Genomic DNA, 23,514 nt, shown 5'->3' with positions numbered 1-23,514 from the left:
CCTCACTAAACTAGCCACTAAGGCCCTCTTGTCTCTCTGCTTTGTTTTTTCCTTATTCTCTCTCCCTCTACTCTCTTTCTTTCTCTTCTACTATCTTTTCTTCTTTGTCCCTTCTTTGCTTTTTTTGTAATGTTTCGTTTACTCAAAAAACAAAAAAAAAAACTGAAATATATTTTTGGAATTTTCCTTGTCACATGCCCCATTTTTATACGTTCATCTTTTTTTGGATTTCTTTTTTATTGCCTTCAAACATAAATCATTTTTTAAATCCATGTGTTATATATATATATATATATATATAACATTTTATGTTGTCTTTGGTTATCTTTTACGTTAAAATTTATTTTATTTTTAGTACTTTTATTTTTATTTTAAAGGCCTTTTGGACCCTATTTCTTTGGCTTGGAAAAAGGCTGAGTCGAAGACTCGAGGCGAGTTTAAAAACAACTACTTCTACACAGATATTGATGTAACTTTGTTAGTAAGAATAAAAATAGGGAAAACAACTAATTCTATACCTATGTTGATGTAACTTTTATAGTAAGAATAAAAATAGGGATTGTCTACAAAGAAACCATGTATCTTTTGTACAAGGGGGTGACAACTATTCACACTCATGAAATGTCAAATTGGATGGTTTCGAGTGAGTCATGAAGGCCGGGAAATATTTGTTTTTTGAACTTTGTGCCTAATTAATGACACTATTACATCCACCAATTTTGAAATCCAATGAATAAGAATGATTGTGACCTCCTTGTACAAAAGGTAAATGGTCTATTTGTAGATAATCCCATAAAAATAATATTTCATTAAAGAATTGGATTTTCTTGACTACAATTGCAAATTTGGTGAAATTGGAGACTGGTTCAAAGGTTTAGCTAGAGAAGATGAAAATGTAGTCTTGAAGTATACTCATTCCCCTTTACTTAAAAGAAATAGCTAATTTATAAATAATGGAATTGTAGATAATGAGATCATTTTCCTTTAAAACAAGGGGGTGACAATTATTTTTAACTATCCAATGTGAAATCTGATAGCTTGGGTATCACAAAGTTCGAAAAGTTTTTATTTTTTTTAAAACTTTGAGCTTGGTCAATGGAATCAATGCGGCCATTAAATTTCACATCTAATGATCAAGATTAATAGTGACCCCCTTTACCAAAGGTCCATTGTATATACTTTTCCGTTCGTGAAAAAAAGAGAAAAAGAGAGATTTGTAGTCCATTATGTAAAAGATAAGATAAACCTTGTCAAATAGAGGAAGTGAACCTTGTCAAATAGAGGAAGTGCTCCTTTAAATAGATATAAAGATAAGATAAACCTTGTCAAATAGAGGAAGTGCTCCTTTAAATAGAAATACAACTTTTAATTATAATAAAGGCTCTGAGTCGGGCCTTATCGTGACAGGAGATTCTCATTCATGTATAGACACTGTACATTAAGCTCCAAGAAGCCGTGCATTTAGGATAACATGTACATCTCATTATTTGTTTTGAGTAAAACAACTCTCATTTTTTCTATAAGAAATTTTAATTTAAGCTACCTATAAATACCCTGTCAAAAGAGAACGTAGACTTGCAGAGTATCAACACAAGGTTGAAGAAACTGACAGGTTAAAGTCTAGTCTTTGGTTTGGTGATAAGTCTTAGTCAAAATATTTTTCTGCAATGTCTCTATTTGTGTGAATGTCATTCAAATTGGTTTGTTGATGTGTTCTTTCTGTACGATGATATTTTGACTTTTGCATAACAAGATTGCAGGGTACGGGGGACATTACATATGGTTTTTTGCGCTTATTTTACTATCCTTTGGCCTTGGAGTCAAAGGCAGAAGAATTGGTTTTGGCTATGAAAATGCAGTTAAAACCATCCATGTAATCACGCTTTCTTATGTAAAGTTAAATTTCATGAAGTTAGAATTTCTAATATATTTTTTTTGTCAAGTTTTGATTATGGCTGTTTTGGCTTTTGTCGATGCAGAGTGATGGAGATGTACTTGATTGTGTCGATATTTATAAGCAACCTGCCTTTGATCATCCTCTCCTCAAGAATCACACTATTCAGGTTTGTTTGTCTATGTTTTCATATTAGTTTTTAATCTTAGCTGTTGTTGCCTTCTCATGATAACGTCTGGCCCTTTCTGATTAATGAGTGCATCATAGCTCTCTAGATGCGAGTGTGCAAGTGTAAAGTGCTCCATATGATTCTTCTCCACACTTAGTTCTTAGAACACTATAGAAGATGATATTGAAATAAAGGCCTATGTGATCTTTTACCGGAGAATAATTTTTTTTTTTTTTTTCTTTACCTTTTTCTTTTGGCAAATGATAACTTACAAGTGGTCTTTATTACAATGAGATAAATTTCAAAATAAAATCAACATAACAATAAAATCAAGATTTCAACAACTTGATGTCCTTGAAACAACTATGCACTATGCTTAAGAATAAAAGATAAGATTGCAAGAAACAAAAAGAAGGGTGTTGGAGATTACCTCAACCGGCTTATTACACCCCACACCGAGTCACCACCATTCGATACCGTGGGATCAATGATCAACGTCCAATCTCAACAGGGAAAGTAAGTTTAGGCCAAGCCACACCAATAGAACATGAATCCCTTTTATCACAAACTCAAACCCTAGGTGAATTCTCTTAGCAACCTAGTTTGAAAGAGAATAAGGGTAGGGCGTGCCACCCAAGGGAGGCACTCATGGCCCCCACCTTCTAGAAATATGGTAGGCCCATATGCACAATGAGCCCTCATGATATTTTTATATATTTAAAATTAATAAAAGGATTTTAGAATATTATTTGAATATTTAAACAATTGTAAAATCAATATATTTAATTTTATAAATCCAAAAATTATAAATAAAATATCCAAGGGTTCATAAAAATTCAAATAATAATCCTAAAATAATTTTCATGTGGCACTCTACCTTCAACTGTAGACAACAGACCACACTTTCTTTATCAGACCGACCCAGTGTTTCCCATGGCCCACAATCCAAGCAACGGCTCATTAGCAGGTCACCAAAGTCTAGGTGATGAGCCAAGAGATTGCAATCCCAGTCCATGAATTTCAGGTCTTGGATATGAGTCAAGGTCACCTAGACCTGATGCGACCATAGCTCCTATGGTGAATAGGGGTATCTCGCGCACATGCACACGCTTCACTCTAAAAGATAGATTTTTGGCTTTCCCGAACAATCTATCGAGATACATGTCGTGTGATGGCACATGGATGGGACTTTGGCCCCTATGTCTGTAGGCCACCATCATACACAAGGGTCACACAGTCTCTTGACTCACTCATCCAGGTATATTATCTGACCTCATCAAGGGTTAACCCATTAGAACTCTTCTAGGTTTGTTTTTTATGCCCAGGTAACATGAGTTTTTCCCAACCGACTGGCCTAAATCGTCAAGCACAGTCTGGTATCTGTAAATATCGTTTTCTTAGTATGGTCTACAATGAACCACACTCCCACATAGTTCATATTCCACTATATCATTTCATTTTACAAGTACTCATATGGCTTTTAAAGGCCACATAAACCCAACATCTCCCATTTGGCCTTTGAAGGACTTACATGCTCTCTTTCTCACTTTCTCTCATTCCCATCTCTCCCTCCCAATTACAATCTCTCTCAAGAATTTTTACTTATTCTCTCAATACATTAATCATGGCTTTCGCCATCAATCATTTCACAAAAGGATTTATAGCGGCAACACCTTTTTCTCTTTGCTGCTCGGATCTCATCCCAAAAGTGGTCGTAGCTCATCCTTCACATCGCATCATGAATCATTGACTTATTGTCACAGAAGACCATCACGTACCCTCATCGCATGGGGTCGTATGTTCATAGGTTCAAAAAGTGTTTTTCAAATAAGCTGCTCCCTTTTGTAGCCATACAATCAACACCACACATTTGAGTTCCATGAGTGAACAACATTATTGTCTGTTGTTCCATCTAGCATGTCAAATACTAGCAAGTGCTCCCACTGAAATATTTAGTTTATCTTGATCTCGATATTTATCAATCTCACCTCATTTCTCAAGTGATAAAAATATGGTTTTATATGCTTGGAGTTCTTATGGAATCGTGTCTCCTTTGTCACGCATATCGCCGCCGTGGTGTTGTAGAAAATTCTTACTGCCTCACAACGCACGAGGTGAAAATCAAAGTTGATTAAGAAATTTATTAATTAATACGGCCTCTTCGATCACCAAACAACAATCCACATACTCTGCCTCCATGGTGGACAATTTCGTCACATCTTGTTTCTTTGATTTATAAGAAACTGCACCCCCTCCAAGCATAAACACATATTCAGATGTAGACTTCGCATCATCTAGATCTGTGAGATAGCTTGCACCTGTATATCTGAATATCCAAGCAGCTAAAAAAAAGGGGATTGTAGCAGCTCCCACTCAATTATTGCATATACAACATATACATTCTCCACATTCTTATACATATACCATGAGGTAGCATATCAAGTCTCATGCAATATGTAATTCAATACCCGTTGGTTTCACAATATGCAAAAACCTTCATGAACCACAAAGGTTCAACCACACAAGACATCTTGGTAGTAAATTCATACAAACCAAGTTATCTAATCAACATAACATGTGTCAAGGAAGCCTAGCACGATGGCATCCTACAACATTCCCTACGGTTCAAAGTCTTAGGTAATCGAGGATTCTAATTAACTAGAAACATGGTTCAAAGCATATAGGTATTTAAAAAAAGGTGCATGATAGTTTTTCTCCCACTTTTATAAATACTTCAAAACACAATGTTTTTCTTTTTAATAAAAAAATTTGACTTGGTATATATATATATATAAGCAATAGTTATATAATAGTATGATAGTTTAAAATGATTTTTATAAAGACTTAATGGACCTTGCAAGACTATGTAGTTTTTTCAAAACCATATTTATAGACTTAAACTTTTCTCAAATCATTAAATTTAATTTTAAAATACATGCTTAGCTTTCATAAATCATTTTACCGCATTCACCTTTAATTTCCTATCAAGTCAAGTTCATGACTACAAAAACAAATCATATATCCATCCTATAATTTCATCCAAAATAAAGCATGACTAAATAACGTCTATTAAAACCTTGATAAAATACTTCCTAATTAGCAATTATGGAGAATTTATTAAGAGATCATCGTCACATGCAACACATCATATTATAGACATTATTGAGAGTATGGTCACCAAGACTGACTTCCAACAGAACATTTCTTTTGTGCTTACAAATTTGAATGACACACCCATTTCTCATGTTTCATCCTTAGGGCTCAAAGCCCTTGATCAAATCACATATTCATATATATCACTACCTTAAGTAGTTCATACGCAAGCACAAGGAGGCACAAAAACACAAGGTATTTAAAACTGGCTCTTTCAAATTTGTTAGTACTTATCACTTAATGTCCATATACTCCATACATATTCATAAAACAATTAGCCAAAATATAACCAAAACATATTAAACAAAGTTATTGAATCATCTTTCCCTATATGACCTTACCATGTAATGTGAGATAAATTTCATACCTCAAAACTATGTAGTGTGGTACCTGGGCTATCTTGATTCATTGTTTTTACTTGTTTGACAAACTTTTGTGAACTTGGAAGTGAACGCAACTGATGGAAAATATATTGGTTATCGATTTCAGATGTCACGAAGTGTCCATCCCTTCGGCACTTGGATTCTCTTGTCTAATACTATAAAAAAAAATCTTTTCTTCATCCCATTATTTTAAATATCACAATTTCGATTCTCCCACTGATCTTTAGCATTTCTATATTACCACCAAAGCTTTCTATATATCCATTCATTTCGAAGAAATCAAGGTGCTTTTATAGGTATTGTATTTCTTCTTCTTTCTGTTATTTCCAGATCGAATACTCTTCATATAAAGTGTCTTATCTTGCCAACTCTACATTACATCTCTCTGAAGTTGTACTATAATAAACCATACTCATGGTACACTATAAAACCTTTTAAAATGAGTCTTAAAGGTTTCCATATTGGGAATTCAAGGATGTGCCTTAACATGCCACATCTTTTAATTTACTGCGGTATAGAACATGAGCATCCTATGATAAAAATATGATATCCGTCAACTCATAAAAATTTTATCTCTAAATCCTTTTGAGTATTGAAATAGACTCAAAAATATAAAATAATAATCAGTTACATTCCTAAATCATATCATAGTGAGTCTTCGTTTCAGTGACATTTAGGTCACAATGTAATTTTCTCAGCATAAAATCAGATTGAGCACCTCTCAATAAAAAATTGTTTCTCTCAATTCTCAAAGAATTTTTTCCTAAAATCTTTAGTGATGAAAACTAGACTCAAAATAAAATCACAACATCATAGTTTGAATCTCAAATAATAATTTTCTTCAGAGAAATAAATAAGTGACATTCATGTCACAAAATAAATCATACTGCAGAATTTCACGATGAACACTATCTAGTCAATTGTCTTTTCTCTTTACTCTCATGAAGTTTCCATTTCAAACCAACTTTGTTTGAAATTAGACACATAATGATAATACATATATTTCCACAAGCCTCATATGACTTTGTTAAGTAGGACAAATGAATAACATATCAAATTGCAGAAAATTTAGGATGACCTCTCTTCAATCCAAAATTTGTATTCCTCTCTTCCCGTAGATATTTCTCTATCAAATAAATTTTATTAGAAAATAGACTCAAAATGGAAGTTAAAACTTTAGTGTGGATCATAAAATATTCTGTTAAGTATAGAAATAAAATGATGACTTCCAAGTCATGAAAATAGTTTTTGTCGCAGAAAATAATACTTGTGCACCCTTCAATAAATTGATTATATCTTTCAAACCACAAGGAATTTCGTAATGAAACATTTTTTGCTTGAAAGTAGACTCAATTTTGTGAGATACGGTAAAATTTCAGTAATAAATAAAATCATATGATTGATGGGAAAAATTACGGAACTCAATAGACAGTTCTTGGATTTTGCAGGATCAGAACTGATACCCTTTATTGATGATTCCATAAATCTCAATTCCCTTAGGATCTCCCACTGAAATTTTTCAGGTTGATCTTACTCTTAAAGACACAAAATATCACTGAAGTATGTAATAGAAAAATGCCTCATTATCTTATTCATATCACTACTCCAAAATATCCCAGAATACTCATTCTGCAGAGAGCCTTTTCGGTGTTGGAGTATTTCAATAATTCTTAACCGTAGATGTATTTCTTGACCACAAAAGTCATTAGCTTCCTTATATCTCATTCGCAAGCTTCATCTAAACTCAATAAAGAGAAAAAACAACTAATGACATCAAGTATCAATAGCTCTGATACCAATGAGAGAAAGACCTATGTGATCTTTTACTAAGGATTACTCTTTTTTTTTTTTTTTTTTCACTCCTTTCGTTTGGCAAAATATAACTTACAGGTGGTCTTTATTACAATAAGATAAATTTCAAAATAAAATCCACATAACAATAAAATCAAGATTTTATCAACTTAACGTCATTGAAACAACTATACACTATGGTTGAGAATAAAAGATAAGATTGCAAGAAACAAAAGGAAGAGTGCCAGAGAATACCTCAACCGGGCTTATTACACCTCACACAGAGTTACCACCATCCGATGACACGAGATCAATGATTAACCTTCAATCTGAACAGGGAAAGCAAGTTTAAGTCAAGCCACACCAATAGAACATGAATTTCTTTGATCACAAACTCAAACCCTAGGTGAATTCTCTTAACAACCTATTTTGAGAGAGATGGATTATCTTTTTGCTAAACGCTTAAACCTTTAGCCATAAATCCATAGTTGAGAGATAAGAGAGAGAAGAACTCCATAACCTAAACCCTTAGGTTCTTTCGTAATGTGGGAGAGAGAGAACAAAGATGAGAGAGTGGTGTATGCCCCCTTTGGCTTTTATGAGGGAGAGAATCTTTTCTTAAGAGAGAGAAAGAAATTCTAAGTGCGGCGTGCCCTTTTATGGGATATGAGAGAGAAAGATGTGAATTAGGTACAAGAGATAAGGTGTAAAGATTTTTGAGTAGAGACAGTTACTTTTTATAGGCTTTGAATAAGATTAGGGTTTCTTAGGGTTTTCTTTAGCTTACCTCTTCTTGTGAGATTGAATATGAACCATTGATCTTGGGTGACTTGTGAGGTGAGAGATTTGAGCCATCCATTCCATAGCTGGGTCATCAACATTATGGAAGGTGCATTAACCATTATCTCCCTTTCCTAAACCATTTTTCCATCAATAGAAATTAAATAAATTAAATCTAATCAAAATATTGTGCATGCTATAAAATAGCACAAGTCTACTCAATCTTTCCACAAAATCTTTCAAAGATATATCAAGTCAATATTTAGTCAATATCTTCCAACCATATGGCCACATGCCATATCACTAAAAAATAGGAAAGAGAATAAGGGTGGGGTGTGCCACCCATAGGAGGCACTCATGGGCCCCACCTTCTAGAAATATGGCTGGCCCATATGCACAATGGGCCCCCATGATATTTTTATATATTTAAAATTAATAAAAATATTTTAGAATATTTTTTGAATATTTAAATAATTGTAAAATCAATATCTTTAATTTTATAAATCCAAAAATTATAAATAAAATATCCAGGGGTTCATAAAAATTAAAATAATAATCTTAAAATAATTTTTCATCATAAAACAAATACAATTAAATTAATTGGATGGGAAAAGGATCTATATGGTTTAGGAAGCAAGAGTCATGGGGCACTCTACCTTCAACTGTAGACTATAGACCACACTTGCTTTATCAGAACGACCCAGTATTTCCCATGACCCACAGTCCAAACAGGGGCTCATTAACGGGTCATCAAAGTACGACCAATAAGCTAAGGGATTGCAATCCCAGTCTGTGGATTTTAGGTCCTCCCCTAGAGACCAGTCAAGGTCACCTAGACCTCATATGACCATAGCTCCTATGGTGCATAGGGGTACCTCGCATATGTATACGCTTCACCCTAAAAGGTGGATTTTTGGCTTTCCCAAATGATCTATCGATATGCATGCCGTGTGATGGCACATGGATGAGGCTTTGCCCCCCGCCTCTATAGGCCACCGTCACACACAAGGGTCACACAGTCCCTCAGCTCACTCATCCGGGCATATTCTTTGACCTTATCAAGGGTTAACCCATTAGAATCCTTCTCGATTTGTTCTTTGTGCCTAGGTAATATGGATTTTTCCCAACCGACTGGCCTAGATCGTCAAGCACAATCCAGTATTTGTAAACATCGTTATCTTAGTCTGGTCCACAAGGGACTACACTCCCACTGAGTTCATGTTCCACTATATCATTTCATTTTACAAACACTCAAAAGGCCTTTAAAGGCCACATAAGCCCAACAAATATTGCCATATTTAATTGTGATTTACACTCCATTTTTCAACAAGGAATTGGAATCCACTAAATTGTTTTACAATAATGTATAATTTTTCTTTTCAAATATTATTATTTGTTAATGATATTGTTTATGAAATAACTCATACTATGTTTCTAGCTATAAAATAAAGAAAATTTTTCACTATCTTATTGTTTCGAAAAAAAATTACTAGAAGGATGTTGTTTGTAAAAAGCTGAGGCGCTAAACAATCAAAGTAAGGCATATCTTCAAATAGTATCGAAAGATGTTGTTTCAGTGCTAAAAGTCTTTGTGATGGCATAAAAAATCATTTTCAGTTCTAATTATAAAATTTAAACCTTAAATAATTATAGAGATTGAGCAGATCTTAGAATACTTTGAAATTTTTTAAAATTGATAGGGTAGAAAATGCATTACAAGATGCACTATGTACAAGACTTAAATCCATTTCTTTTTCATGCCAAACATCTTAAAGTCAAGATGATTGATCTGAGGATTTTTGGACATTCCAATGAATTTTTGAGGCCTGTCTTTAAATGATTGTTTAGGGCCCCACCCTTACATAAAGCTTTTCCTCACTAAAATCTTCCCAGGTTTGATGTTCTCCTTGTAATGCCACCTAATTGAAGAGTCTATCTCACCCATTACCCAAAACATTTTTTTTTTGTTGTGATCCCAATGTACTTTTTAATTCTATTTTTGATGAAAATGCCCGTTGTTAATGATTCCTACAAATGTCAAAATAAGCATACATATTTCTCACTCTTTCCTCTTTTTTCTCCCTCTAAGCCTACCTTCTACTCATATTCATCTCTATCTTTTTCTATGTAAAAATATAAATAGGTTTATTGGTTTCTCTCTCTAAAACTCTTTCTCTAAAAATGTGAATAGGTTTCTTAGTTTCTCTCTCGAAAGCTCTCTCTAAAAGCATGAATGGTTTTGTTGGTTTCTCTATCTACGGATTCACATGAGTTTATTTGTTTCTCTCTCTTTCTTTCCCATTTTTCTCTCTCTATCCCTTATGTCTCTAAAGAGAGAAACTAACTAACCTACTTACATTTTTATAGAGATATATGAGTATCAATAGGAATGTAGGCCTAGAGAGCAAAAAATGAGAGAGAGAAGAGTATTTTCATCATAAATAAAGTTAAAAAGTAACACAGGCGTGAGTGAGAAAAAAAATATGTTGCAGCAATGAGTGAACGAGCGTTTTCAATGGAACATTATGAGGAGAACATCCAACATGGGGGTGTTTAAATAATTTTCCTTATTATTTAAAGTTTAATCTCCTAAAAATTGTATGTAATATGTGCTTTGGAGTAATATAAACCTTGTTTCAGAGGCCCTGATAATTTTTGTTTCAAGTGCCTCTCTCACTTTCTCTCTAGCTTAAAACCAGTAGATGCATGGGATTGCTCTCTCTCAAGCCAAGAGATGCTGGGGATTGCGCAACTTTAAAGGTCAAAGCTCATGCATGTTGGAGAGAGAGAGAGAGAGAGAGCTCATTTCCCATTTCTTTTGAATTTGGTTACATAGAGAGATAGCCTTTGCTTTCAAGACTAGACCGGATTGGTTTGTCCAACTACTTTGACAACTTGTTCTTTGAGTTGTTTAGTCTAAAGTTAAAAACATATTTAATCCAAAATTACTTGAAATGAATGTGGCTTTTGCCAGATAGGGTGCAGGAGTTGAGAAATTGGATTGATTTAAAAAGGTTGAATATATTCCATTCATAATATTTGTTAAGTCAGTTCAACTAGTCAAAACTAGCTTCCCGATAAACGAAAGCCTCATATTTGTTTTAACTAATTTGAATTAAATCTAATTTTTTCTTTGAGCTAAACTAGTTCAACTAGTCCAACGATTACCATACAATTTCCACTAAGTTTGAGAATTCATGATTTCATATAAATAACCCTCTAAAATGGACGACAAAGGACCACTTACAATGTGTTAAGCCCCCGAAAGTACTACTTTTGAGGTGTTTAAGCCCCAAAAGGCTCCAATTAATCACCTCACACTCTAAAACAGTCTAGAAACAATGCTCCAAATCTTCAACTACCCTGAAATTTTATATGGACATTCAAAGGCATATTTGATATCCAAATCCAATAAAATTAGGACCAGAAAGGGTTTGGAGATAACAATTTATGACTTTTGTCCCCCAACACCTAAAAAGTGTATTTGACATCGGCTAATGACAAGTTTCGTGTTTGAGAGGAACACGCGATCATTCTCACGCACCGAACACACACCAATCGTTTCTTGTATATTTTGATTTTAATTCTCCATTCTGATACATTAGATGAGACATAGCTGGTATCCGAATGAGGCATCAGCAAATCCTAAGATTTCAAGAGAGGAAAGGATCGTGAGCTCTCAAGTACGGAATAAATTCGAAGAATGCCTAGAAGGAACAATTCCAATACACAGGACTCAAAGAAATAACAACTTCGACCCTGATTTTGTTAGGGCTTTTGTGGAGAAAGGCACATAAGGAATTCCTTTTCCATAGAAAGAAAAATATGGAGATCAAAATGCCGAGGTAAAATAAATAAATATCTTCATTGTTCATTTGTTTGTTTCTTTTCTTTTTCTTTGTTTTTTCAGTCATAGAACGCATTTTAGGAAAACATTTAGTGGCCCATCATTAAAAGTAATGAAAAATAAAAATCATTCCATTCCAACCAAATATGCCAGGTAGTTGAAAGAAAGGACAAAATTTTCAATGGAATTCATATGGAATTGTTAAGGAAAATTGTTTCATATGGCGGGGACCACATTTTTACAATTTGCGGTCCCCGAGATATAAAGCATCCATCTTAAAACGTGTCCTATAGATAATAGGTTTCACGGTTTGTTCTTGGTCTAGTGCTATATTTGGCAAGCTCTATTATATGCAACCAGCATTTTTTGTCATTAGTCTTTTTGTTGAAAAGTCTTTTAAAATATAAGGAAAATAACCCTCACAGAAGATCTCAATTACTATTAAGATTACAACAACAAATTAAACATCATCATCATCCTCATTCGGGTCTTATCCTACCAATTTGGGCTCGGCTATGTGAATCATGTTCCGTCATTTTGCTCTATCAAGGGTCATATCATCAGTAAGACCATAGGTCAACATATCTTTTCTCACTGCATTCATTTATGTCCTTTTGGGTACTGTATTAGGTCAACACTGCACATGGCCAGGCCACCTAAGTCTTCTTTCCCTTATCTTATCACCTACTGAAGCCACATCTAAATTCCCTCTAGTGTATTCATTTTGAATTCTATCCTCTCTTTTTTTTGGTACTAATCCATCTCAACATCCTTAACTCAACTAAACTCATCCTATGGATATGTTATTTCTTGACCACCCAACATTCTATCCCATAAAGCATTGGTGGTTTTATTGCTTTCTTAGAGAAGTTAGCCTTTAGTTTCATTGGTATATGTGTCAATAATATAAAACTCTATCTCCACATCTCCACTTCACCCACCTAGCTCTAATTCTATAAACGACTTCTTCCTCAATCTCTCCATTCTCTTAGATTATTGATACAAGATACCGAAAATAACCTCTTTTAGGTAATTCTTGGCCATTAATCTTAACTACTTCCTCTTTTCTACTCATATTATTAAAAACTTGCAATTCATATATTATTTCTTAATATGACTAATTTTAAAACTTTTAGATTCTAGAGTATCCCTCCAAAGTCCTATTTTTGCATTGACACCACTGCTAGTCTCATGTATTAAAACTATGTCATTCGTGAATAGCATGCACTACGGTACCTCATCTTATAGGTGCCTAGTTACCTCGTCCATAATCAAGACAAAGAGATTTTGTAATTTGTCATCACTTAAGTCACCCAAGTCTAAAGGCATAAAGACCCCCACCTGTTCTATTGCTAAACTCATAACAAGATTTTCTAATGAAAAATGAGTTCAAGATTCATAACCCTAAACAAGCAAGTATATTCTGGCAATTTTGCTAAAGGGCCCAAATAACAGCAATGTCTTTGCTTGTTTAGCTCAAAAACCCAAAACATCGGTTTTGTTCAGGTTTCGAACCATTGTTCCAGCTATTTTCTACCAAAATGAATTAGGCACCTATGTCAAATGATTTCAAAGCAATAAACATTATTGTTAAATTAGTTGATTCAATGGCCAGATATGGTTGGACTTTTTTATTGATATTTCACATATATTCAAGTCTCTTCTTTACGTATTTGATTCTAAGCTTCTTACGTATTTAATTGGCCTAAAAATAATTTCAAGGTTGTGTTTCAAATTTTTCTTTTTTTTTGTGGATGTTCATTGGAATGAAGAGAGTGTATATTTTAAAATTTGGGTTAAACAAATGGCTCTAACATGGGTTTGGAAGATTCTTTCATTTTGTTACTATACAACTATTGCATGAAATCACTCCCCAATTGTATTCGTTTTGTCATTTATCATCAAAGTAATATTTCAGCCGAAGACGTGTACGTCATCATTTATGCAGTTTCCCACAAACCTTAATATGAACTTGAGAGAGAGAAATGGGAGGAAGGGAAAAAAGCAGGGGCCATTTGGATTCTGATGACCCAAAATGATAGCTTTACACCATTGTCATTTATCATCAAAGTAATATTTCAGCCGAAGACGTGTACGTCATCATTTATGCAGTTTCCCACAAACCTTAATATGAACTTGAGAGAGAGAAATGGGAGGAAGGGAAAAAAGCAGGGGCCATTTGGATTCTGATGACCCAAAATGATAGCTTTACACCATTGTAAAGCTCACATGACAACAACATGCTCAAAATTGTTTGGGTTTTTTGGATGGCCTCAGCACTGCAAGAAAAACCATAGAAACTGGTGTTATTGCTCATATCTGTGGCCGAACTTAATTAAGCCGAATCAAAACTCCATCTTCAGTATTGCAGATCAATATGAGTTTACTCCTCCCAACACTGAAGGCAACCACAATAAAAATGAATGGAATAAGTAACAAGAATCCCTAGATTATAATTTATTGTACAGATGGACGGGACACTTAAAATAATGTTTTGGGTTTCGAAACCCTTTTTACTCAAAGAACTGTATAAGTTCTTCATAGATATTGAAAGGTTTGTTTCTATCACTTGCAAACAATGTTTATATATTTAGGGCATATTCATCTTCATATATAAGGTGCTGGTATGAGTTTGACAGGTTATATATCTATAGGTGCATCCATCTCTCTATGGGGACAACCGGACCCGCCTCTTTATATCTTGGATGGTAAGCTTCATATCACTCGATCATCAACTGTTGGTATTTGTTGTTGATGTATATAAGGTTAATCGGCCGATTATTCTTGTGTATCAGAGTATAGGTTCTCAGACTACGGGGTGCTACAACCTTTTCTGTCCAGGTTTTATTCAAACAAACTCAAAGGTAGCCTTGGGGCCGATCTCACACATGTTTCAGTTCTCGGTGGACGGGAGTATTACATCTACTACCAAATTGACAAGGTAAAATATAAAACAAACAAATTCCATTGCATTCTAAAAATATTTTCTTTATTCCATCTGCAAATTTAACACCTTCTAGTTCACAAACGGGCAGTGAAACTGACAAATGGCTTTCTATACAAAGTCAGCTACTCTGTGATGTCCGATGGTGTAAGCTATAGCATTTAAAGCCTATGTATCAGGATCAGTATGCCGGGACTCGCCTTGGCTACGAGACTTGGCCCCAGGCGAAGGTGAGTTATTTGGGTCAGTCTTGTAGAAGAATAACACGCGTAAATAAATTAAGGAAAAAGTTTTAAAAAATAAAAAATAGCAAAACTAAAATAAACAAAAAAACAACTTTAAGAAGGTAAAATAATCTTTAAAAAATAGAGAAAAAATTGAATTTAAAAAAAGGTGTGGTTTGTATAAGACTGAAGCCCTAAACTATCAAAGTAAGGCACACCTTTAAATAGTACCATAATTTGGTGTTTTAGTATAAAAAAATCTTTTTAGCAAGCCAGAAAAATTATTCTTATATCTAATTATCAAATTTCAAAATTAAAAATTATTGTAGATTGAGAAGACCTATGAACACTTGAAAAATCTTTAAAATTGATGGCCTGGATAACACATTACAAGATGCATTATTTCCAAGACTTCAAATTTATTTTTTTGCATGTCCATACATCTTGAGGTCGACATGGTCGATTGAAGATCTTTTAGCCTTGAGACAACATCTTCAAGTGAATTTTTTGACATGCACCTTAATTTGATTGTTAAGGGCCTCCCACTTATTTGCGCTTTTTCCTTTAGAAAGGGGTATGGTTTGCAAATGGTTGCAACCCTAAACAGTCAAAGTAAGGTGCACCACCAAACTTTATCAAAAATATAACTTTGATATGGACGGCCTTAGAATCCATTTTCATTTCTAATTATAAAGTTTGGACTCCAAAAATAGTTCAAAGCAAGTAGATCGATAAACAAATGAAAATCTTGAAAATGGACGGTCTAGATAATGTGTCGCAACATGCATTATTTTTGGGACTGGAATTTTTTTATATATATATTCTGGCATCTTGATGCTGAGATGATCAATTAGAGGGTCTTCCAACTCCAAATCAGTCTTTTACGATGGGTTTTTTAGGTGCATTTTAATTCTATATTTTAAGGTTGGAACCACTCATAAACCTTTCATTCAAGAAAATTTGATTTACAGTTTGGGACATGATATCTAAAAATCCAAAAAATATAAAAACAGGTATTACTGCAAAATACACTCACTAATATTTGCTAAACCCATACAGACCATATAAAAAATTTACATAACATTTCAACATTTTTGACAAGTTTTTTATTTTTATTTTTTATATTACCCCGACTTATACACATAACTTGGGGTTGGGGTTACTCGGTCTCACGCATGTTACTCACCCAACTTGGACTCGGGCGAGTTCAACATGGACTCAAGCAGATTCAGCAGAGTCCCGTCACACTGATTTTGCTCGTCCCTCTCTGTCCCTAAAGTTTTAAAGTTTTAAATGATGGTTTTGTTAGCGTACTTGTGGAGTACTTCCTTAATATATTTAGATATTCATACCCTTACTTTGTGATACAAAACTTCTTAAAAATGAAAGATGAGACATTTCAAACCTCTCTCAACAATTCAAGACCCTATCTCTCTCGCAGGACCCAAGCACCGGGCACTGGTGGTATTCAGTTGAGAACATTACTATAGGCTACTGGCCTGCTTCCTTGTTCACAAACTTACAGGCAGCCGGGACGGTGGTGTAGGCCGGGCAAGTTCTGAACACGAGGCCTGGTGGACATCACACTGCTACACAGATGGGCAGTGGCATTTTCCCTGATGAAAAACAGTCCTCTGCTTATTTCAAGAACTTGCAAGTTCGAGACGGTACTGGCAAGTGGGATTTTCCCGAAGGCATGAGCGAATTCAAAGACAACAGATATTGCTATGATTCTCAGGCAGTCTCTTCTTTGGTGGTATCGGCCTTCCACTATGGAGGACCAGGTAGAAGTCCCTCTTGTATGTAATATAGATAAATTCTTGGACTTTTTGATAGCTAAAATTAATCAATAATGTGATTCTTGGAAATGTGGCCTATCAGTAGGGCTGCCAATGGACATGGCCCAGCCTGAGGCCTTGGAAAGCCCATAACTATTCTAGGATGGCCCGAAGTAAGCCCACCAACAGCCTATCCCAGCCTGGTAGGCCCGGAAATTTGATATCCTAGAATTGAAATTGTTGTGCGTGGAAGCTCTAAACCCGATGGGTTGATATTTGGCAAATAATGTACAAAAAAAAAAAAAAAGAAATCGACAAAAAACAAACAACAAAAATAAAGCAGGAAATAAATAACAGAAAAAGAACACCAGCATTTACATTGTTTGTCACAATTGTGACCACATTCATGGACAAAGACGATCGATATTTTTCATTAAATCAAATAAATAAAATTACAGCGCAATTTATTTGAAAAAACCAGAACTTAATCTCCCACAAAACCTTCTTCTGTACAATTTACTCTCTCTACAAAAACCCCCAAAATTTTCCCTCTATTTTTCTCTATGTACTTTCTCTCTCTACAATATATCACAATAAGAGAGGACAAACTCAAAAGTGCTCCCACGTATGGCCTACTTTTTCCACTCATGCTTTCTCTCTTAGAAAAGCCTATTTATATAGCGAGAATAAAGCCCCAAAAACAAGTACATTAAACCAATCTCAATTTTCCTACCTTTATCAAAAAATAACTTTACCCCTATCAAAGTACACTCAAAGCCTCATCCTAATCTAACTAAGACTTATCTATAAACTTAGATAATAAACAATAGGCTCTACCCAAATGAAAAGAAAACTTAAAAAGATCATGTAAGGGAAAAGTCTTTACACCCCTATCTCTTGTCAATTGACAGATATCCAAAACATATTAGTTTCCTAAAATTTAAGATTCACATCCCAAAAAAATATGGAAACCTAACCGAGACTTATCTTGGAATACAAGATAAATCAACAAATCTCCACCTTGGCTTGAATTCCAAAAGATATTCCCATCGACCGTTTTCTCCACACGTGCCTCCACAGGTGCTCACTTTAACAAGACATTAGTCAAGTCCAAGCATAGCTTGAACTTCTGTAACGGAACTGACATTAGTCAAGTCCAAGTATAGCTTGAACTTTTGTAATAGAACCAGCTTTGTCAACATATCTGCAATACTCTTCTTAGTGTCAATCTTCAGTAGCAAGATATCACCTTCAGCTATGATCTCACGAATAAAATGATATCTGACATCAATATGCTTCGTTCTTACATGATATACCTGGTTCTTCGCCAAATGTATTGCACTCTGACTGTCACAATAAATAACAATGCCATCACGTCATAAGCTCAAATTGCTTACAAGCCCTCTAATCCAAATGGCTTCTTTCGCTGCCTCAGTAACAACGATGTATTCTGCTTCAGTCGTAGACAAGGAAACTACAGTTTGTATTATCAACCTCCAACTGATTGGAGCTCCTGCAAGTATAAACACACAACCTGTAGTAGTTCGCCTACATTCCAAATCACCTGTGAAGTCAACATCAAGATAACCAACAACCTTGTTACTAAACTTGCGATCTTTATCAAACATCAAACCCACATCTGATGTACCCCTTAGGTAACACAGAATCCATTTTACCATATGTTAATGCTCCTTTCCTAGATTAACCATATACTTGCCAACAACAATAACGACATGATAAATGTATGGACGAGTGCAAACCATTGCGCACATAAGACTTTCAACTGTACTCGCATAGGAAACATGTGACATGTATTCCTTTTCAGCATCTGAACTTGGAGATAATGCTGCCGACAATCTGAAATATGTAGCAAGAGGAGTACCCACGGGCTTTGAATTTTCCATCCCGAATCTAGCGATGACCTTCTCAATGTACTCCTTTTGAGATAGCCACAATTTACCCAACTTTCGATCTCTACGTATCTCCATACCCAAAATTTTCTTTGCTGAACCTAAATCTTTCATTTCAAAATCATTGGCAAGCTAAGTCTTCAATTTACTGAGTTCTAAAAAATTCTTTGCAGCAATAAGTATATCATCCACATAAAGCAATAAATAGATGAACGAACCATCAGTAAATCTCTTAAAATAGACACAATTGTCATACTTACTTTTGACATACCGGTGTCTAATCATGAATGTATCAAAACGTTTGTACCACTGCCTAGGAGATTACTTTAGGCTGTACAATGACTTCTTCAACTTGTAGACATGATCCTCCTTTCTTTTAACAACAAACCCTTTTGGTTGAGTCATATAAATCTGTTCTTCTAACTCTCCATGAAGGAATGCACTCTTGACATCTAGCTGCTCTAACTTCAAATCAAACAATGCAACCATTGATATTATAACTCGAATCGAAGTGTGTTTACAACCAATGGCTCTTTTACCTTTAAGCAACTTCATGAGATACCCAAGTACGATTCTTCTTAAGACATGCCATTCCTTCATCTATGGATTCATTCCACCTGCTACTGTCACTATCCTGTGTTGCTTCTTTAAAAGTGGATGGCTCTTGGCATGTGGCAGCCAATGCATAAGCCACCATATCCTCAAAATCATACCGCACGGCTGGCTTTTTTATTCTCTTTCTTTTTCCAAACTGAGGCTCTTCCTCAAGTGGAGTAGATTCAATGACCTCCTCATGGTTAACATCTTCTTCCACTCTCTCATAGGTAATTTCTGGCACAAAATTTGGAGTATTTTCTAGAGTTCTCAATTCCACCTCAACTGCCTCACTACTGCTGCAATTTTCCTTTTTTACACCATTCTGAATGTGCTTTAACATGACAGATTAATCAAACTTAACATCACAATTGACAATAAACTTAGATGAGTTAAGTTCTGGGCACCTCATTCTATAGCCCTTAACCTCATTCGCATAACCAAGGAAAATACAGTTCTTTGACCTTGGGCTCAACTTATTATCCTTCACATGAACATAAGCAGGACAACTAAAATTTTTTAAATGAGAATAAGCAGCAGGATTACCGGACCATACCTCTTCTGGTGTTTTGTAATCTATTGTTGTAGATGGTGATCTGTTGATGAGGTAACATGCCGTATTGACCATCTCGACTCAAAAGTCCTTTGACAAACTAGCATTACTTAATATATTGCAGGCCTTCTCTAGAAGTGTCTTGTTCATGCACTAAGCAACTCCATTCTGTTGTGGCGTCTTCAGAGTGCTGAAATGACAAACAATTCCTTCACTCTTGCAAAAATTCACAAACTCCGCTAAAGTGTACTCTCCACCAATATCAGTCCTCAAGCACTTGACCTTCTTTCCATTCTGTCTTTTGACCATTGTTTTCCACTGCTTGAATGTGTTAAATACATCTGTCTTTTTCTTCAATGTGTAAATTCACACGTTTTTAGATAAATCATCTATGAAGGAAACAAAGTATAGAGATCCACCTTTTGGGACAACCGATGCAGGGCCCCAAACATCTAAATGAATATAGTCAAGAATACATTTTGTGGTATGTTCAAACATGCGAAACTACACCCTACACTGCTTACCATAAACACAGTGCTCATAGAAGTCCAATTTGCACTTCTTTACATCATTGACCAATTAGCGTTTGCTAAGTTCCGCCAAGGGTCTCTCACTCATGTGGACCAAACGCATATACCACAACTGAGTCAAGTCATAATCACCATCATCAGATACGAAAATTGCTGCTCTATCTATGATAAGATTCTCAAGCAGCACATATAAATTCGGTCTGATCTTCTTACCTTTCATCACAACAAGAGCGCCTTTAAGAATCTTCAGAACTCCACCTTCTCCAACAAATTTGCAGCTATTGGAGTCTAAGCTTCCCAGAGAAATAAGATTTTTCTTCAAATCTGGAACGTGTATAACATCAGTCAAGGTTCTGACATCTCCATCATATATCTTCATAGAAATTGTCCCAATACCAATTATCTTGGAAGCTGCATCATTACCTATCAAAACTGATCCACCATCAATGCTCTTATATGTGGTGAACCAATCCCGATGATGGCACGTATGAGAGAAACATCCTTAAATAAGAACCCACGAGTGTTTAAAGTTATCACAATTTTATCAAGACTGCGAATACATTATTTGTTCAACTTACCAAGCTTCCATCAACTATATTGGCTGATTCAAAAGCCCATTGTAACAATCTTAAACTTTCCAAAAAAAAAAAGAAGAAACTTTTAATACATGACAATTATTTTGCACATGATGGTCTTTAGAGACCATCGTTACTTTTAAAAGCTTTTGGTTTAAAAGCTTTGTTGCTTCCTTGCTCTTGCCACATCCACTAAAAGACGTGGGCTTTAGGCGTTTAAAGCGTAAGCTAACGCTCACACCTGTAACGTAATAAAAGAATAAAATAATATATTAGTAGAATTTATATTCAAAGAGGTAAGGACTCCTACCTTAGAAAACTTATGAGATTTTTCTCTCTGGTCGAAACACAGTGAACTCCTCTCTCTAGCCGAATTTTTTTCGGAAGCTCCCTCTTAAATATTTGTGTGTAAGTGACATCGTCTTCTTGAAAAATAGTCTATTTTTAATAAATAGTGATATTTCCATCCAGGATCTTTATTTTATAAGTTTTGTGTGTAAGTGACCTTATTGTCTCGAAAAATTATCCATTCTTTTTTAAAATAAAATGAAATAATTATTTATGCTTATTATCATGAATTTTAGGCGCGATAAATTTTAGGCGCACACGACCTCATTATCTTGAAAAATAATCGTTTTAATAAAAATTGTGATATTTTATCTATGTTATAAATTTCAAATGCTGTAAATTCTTAGAAAAATAAATTAGTTTATTTTTCTTGTCTATTGTTAGAAAGTTTTAGATACTATCAAATTATTAGAAATAAATGTGATATTTATGCTTTTAGTAAAATTGTGAGATTTCTTTCTACTGCTTTTAAATATTTAGACATTGTAAATTTCATGTGCAAATGACTGCCTTATTATCTAAAAAATGATATTTTTGCATTTAATTATAGCATTGTTGTGAAATATTTATTTGCAAATTAACATCCTATAAATTGTGATAATTCCAGATTCTTGAATTTCTATAAGAGTTTTTCTATACATATTAGATTGGCAATTATGCTATAATGTCTTTACGAACTGCTACCTTTCTAAATTTGAGCCCAAAATATTTGATTGGTTGAAATGTTATTGAAAGTGACTGTTACTAATGGTGTCAGCGAAATTCATATATAATGATTTCAGTGATATGTTGAGTACATGATATTTGCTGCTTTCGAATGTTTAAAGAGATTTAGAAATAATTTAAGTATGCAAGTGGACTCATCCGGTTCGCCGGTGAGGTATAAGTGGACTTATCCGGGACGTCGATAGGGATTAAGTGGACTCATCCGTTATGCCGGTGAGGTATAAGTGGACCTGCAGGGATTAAGTGGATCTATCTGGGACGCCGATGGGGATTAAGTGGACCCATCAAGACGCTGATGGGGTACATAGGTGACCTACGTGGGACGCCAGTAGGGTATTTTGTGAAATCCTTCGAATTATGCACTGCTGTTAAAGTGTTATATGCATTTCAATTATTCGGATTATACTTAATTATGCATTTATTGAAAGTGAAACTGTTGATGCATTTCTGTTAATAGATCTCCTTTTTGAAAATATTGATATCTTTCAACCATGATTATTTTTAGGATTATGATGATCACTTACTCAGTAGCCAAACTCATTCTATGGATATATTGTTTCTTGACCGCTCAACATTCTATCTCATGAAGTATGACTGATCTTATAGCTGTACTATAAAACATACCATTCAATTTCATTGGTATATGTGGCAATCACATAAAACTCTAAATCCACATGTCCACTTTGGCTACTCAACTCTAATTCTATAAGTGACATCTTCCTCAATCTCTCCATTCTCTTAGATTACTGACCCAAGGTATCGAAAATAACCTCTTTTAAATATTTATTGGCCATTTACCTTAACTAGTCCCTCTTTTCTATTCATATTATTAGGATTTACATTTCATATATTATGACTTAATTTGATTAATTTAAAACCTTTAGATTCTAGAGTATACCTTCAAAGTCCTATTTTTTTATTGACACCGGCACTAGTCTCATCTATCAAAACTATGTCTTCCATGAATAATATGCACCATGGTCACTCATTGTATAGTACTTAGTTAAGTCGTCCATAACCAAAAAAAAAAAAAAAGATGTGGGCTCAAAAATATTACTTTATAAAATTCATTGGTACAGGTGGCTCCTCAATGCTAGGATGGCCAATTTTGTAGTTTGGCACCACTTAAGTCACCCAAATCTAAAGATATGAAAACCCCTACTTGCTCTAATTCTAAACTCAGAACAAGTTTTTATAATGAAAAATGTATTTAAGATTCAGAATCCTAAATAAGCAGATATAGTCCATCCATTTGGCTAAAAGGCCCAAATCACAAGAATGTCTTCACTTGTTTAGGTCAGAAACCCAAAATAAG

General features: G+C 34.6%; 2 protein-coding genes across 2 annotated transcripts; one reads left to right on the top strand and one right to left on the bottom strand.

The window, feature by feature from the left end:
- The first annotated feature begins 1,972 nt into the window (after positions 1-1,972).
- Positions 1,973-16,992, top strand: LOC148781524 (uncharacterized). The gene is made up of 4 exons (XM_088869926.1): positions 1,973-2,077; positions 14,859-14,958; positions 15,141-15,191; positions 16,732-16,992. Exons 1-4 carry the CDS (start codon positions 1,974-1,976, stop codon positions 16,990-16,992), a joined length of 516 nt encoding a protein of 171 aa, XP_088726052.1. The 5' UTR covers position 1,973.
- Positions 16,993-19,414: 2,422 nt separating this feature from the next.
- LOC148781523 (uncharacterized) lies at positions 19,415-20,329 on the bottom strand. The gene is made up of 3 exons (XM_088869925.1): positions 20,175-20,329; positions 19,895-19,976; positions 19,415-19,792 (listed from the first exon to the last, which is right to left on the bottom strand). The coding sequence occupies exons 1-3, from the start codon at positions 20,327-20,329 to the stop codon at positions 19,415-19,417; spliced, it is 615 nt and encodes a 204-aa protein (XP_088726051.1).
- Between the last annotated feature and the right edge of the window lie 3,185 nt (positions 20,330-23,514).

The sequence above is a fragment of the Amborella trichopoda genome, chromosome 6 (genome assembly GCF_054954075.1).
Source record: "Amborella trichopoda isolate Santa Cruz 75 chromosome 6, AtrichopodaSantaCruz75HAP2 v2.0, whole genome shotgun sequence".
Lineage (NCBI taxonomy): Eukaryota > Viridiplantae > Streptophyta > Magnoliopsida > Amborellales > Amborellaceae > Amborella > Amborella trichopoda.
Note: the sequence above shows the minus strand (reverse complement) of the source record. Positions and strands in the feature narration are given on the sequence as shown.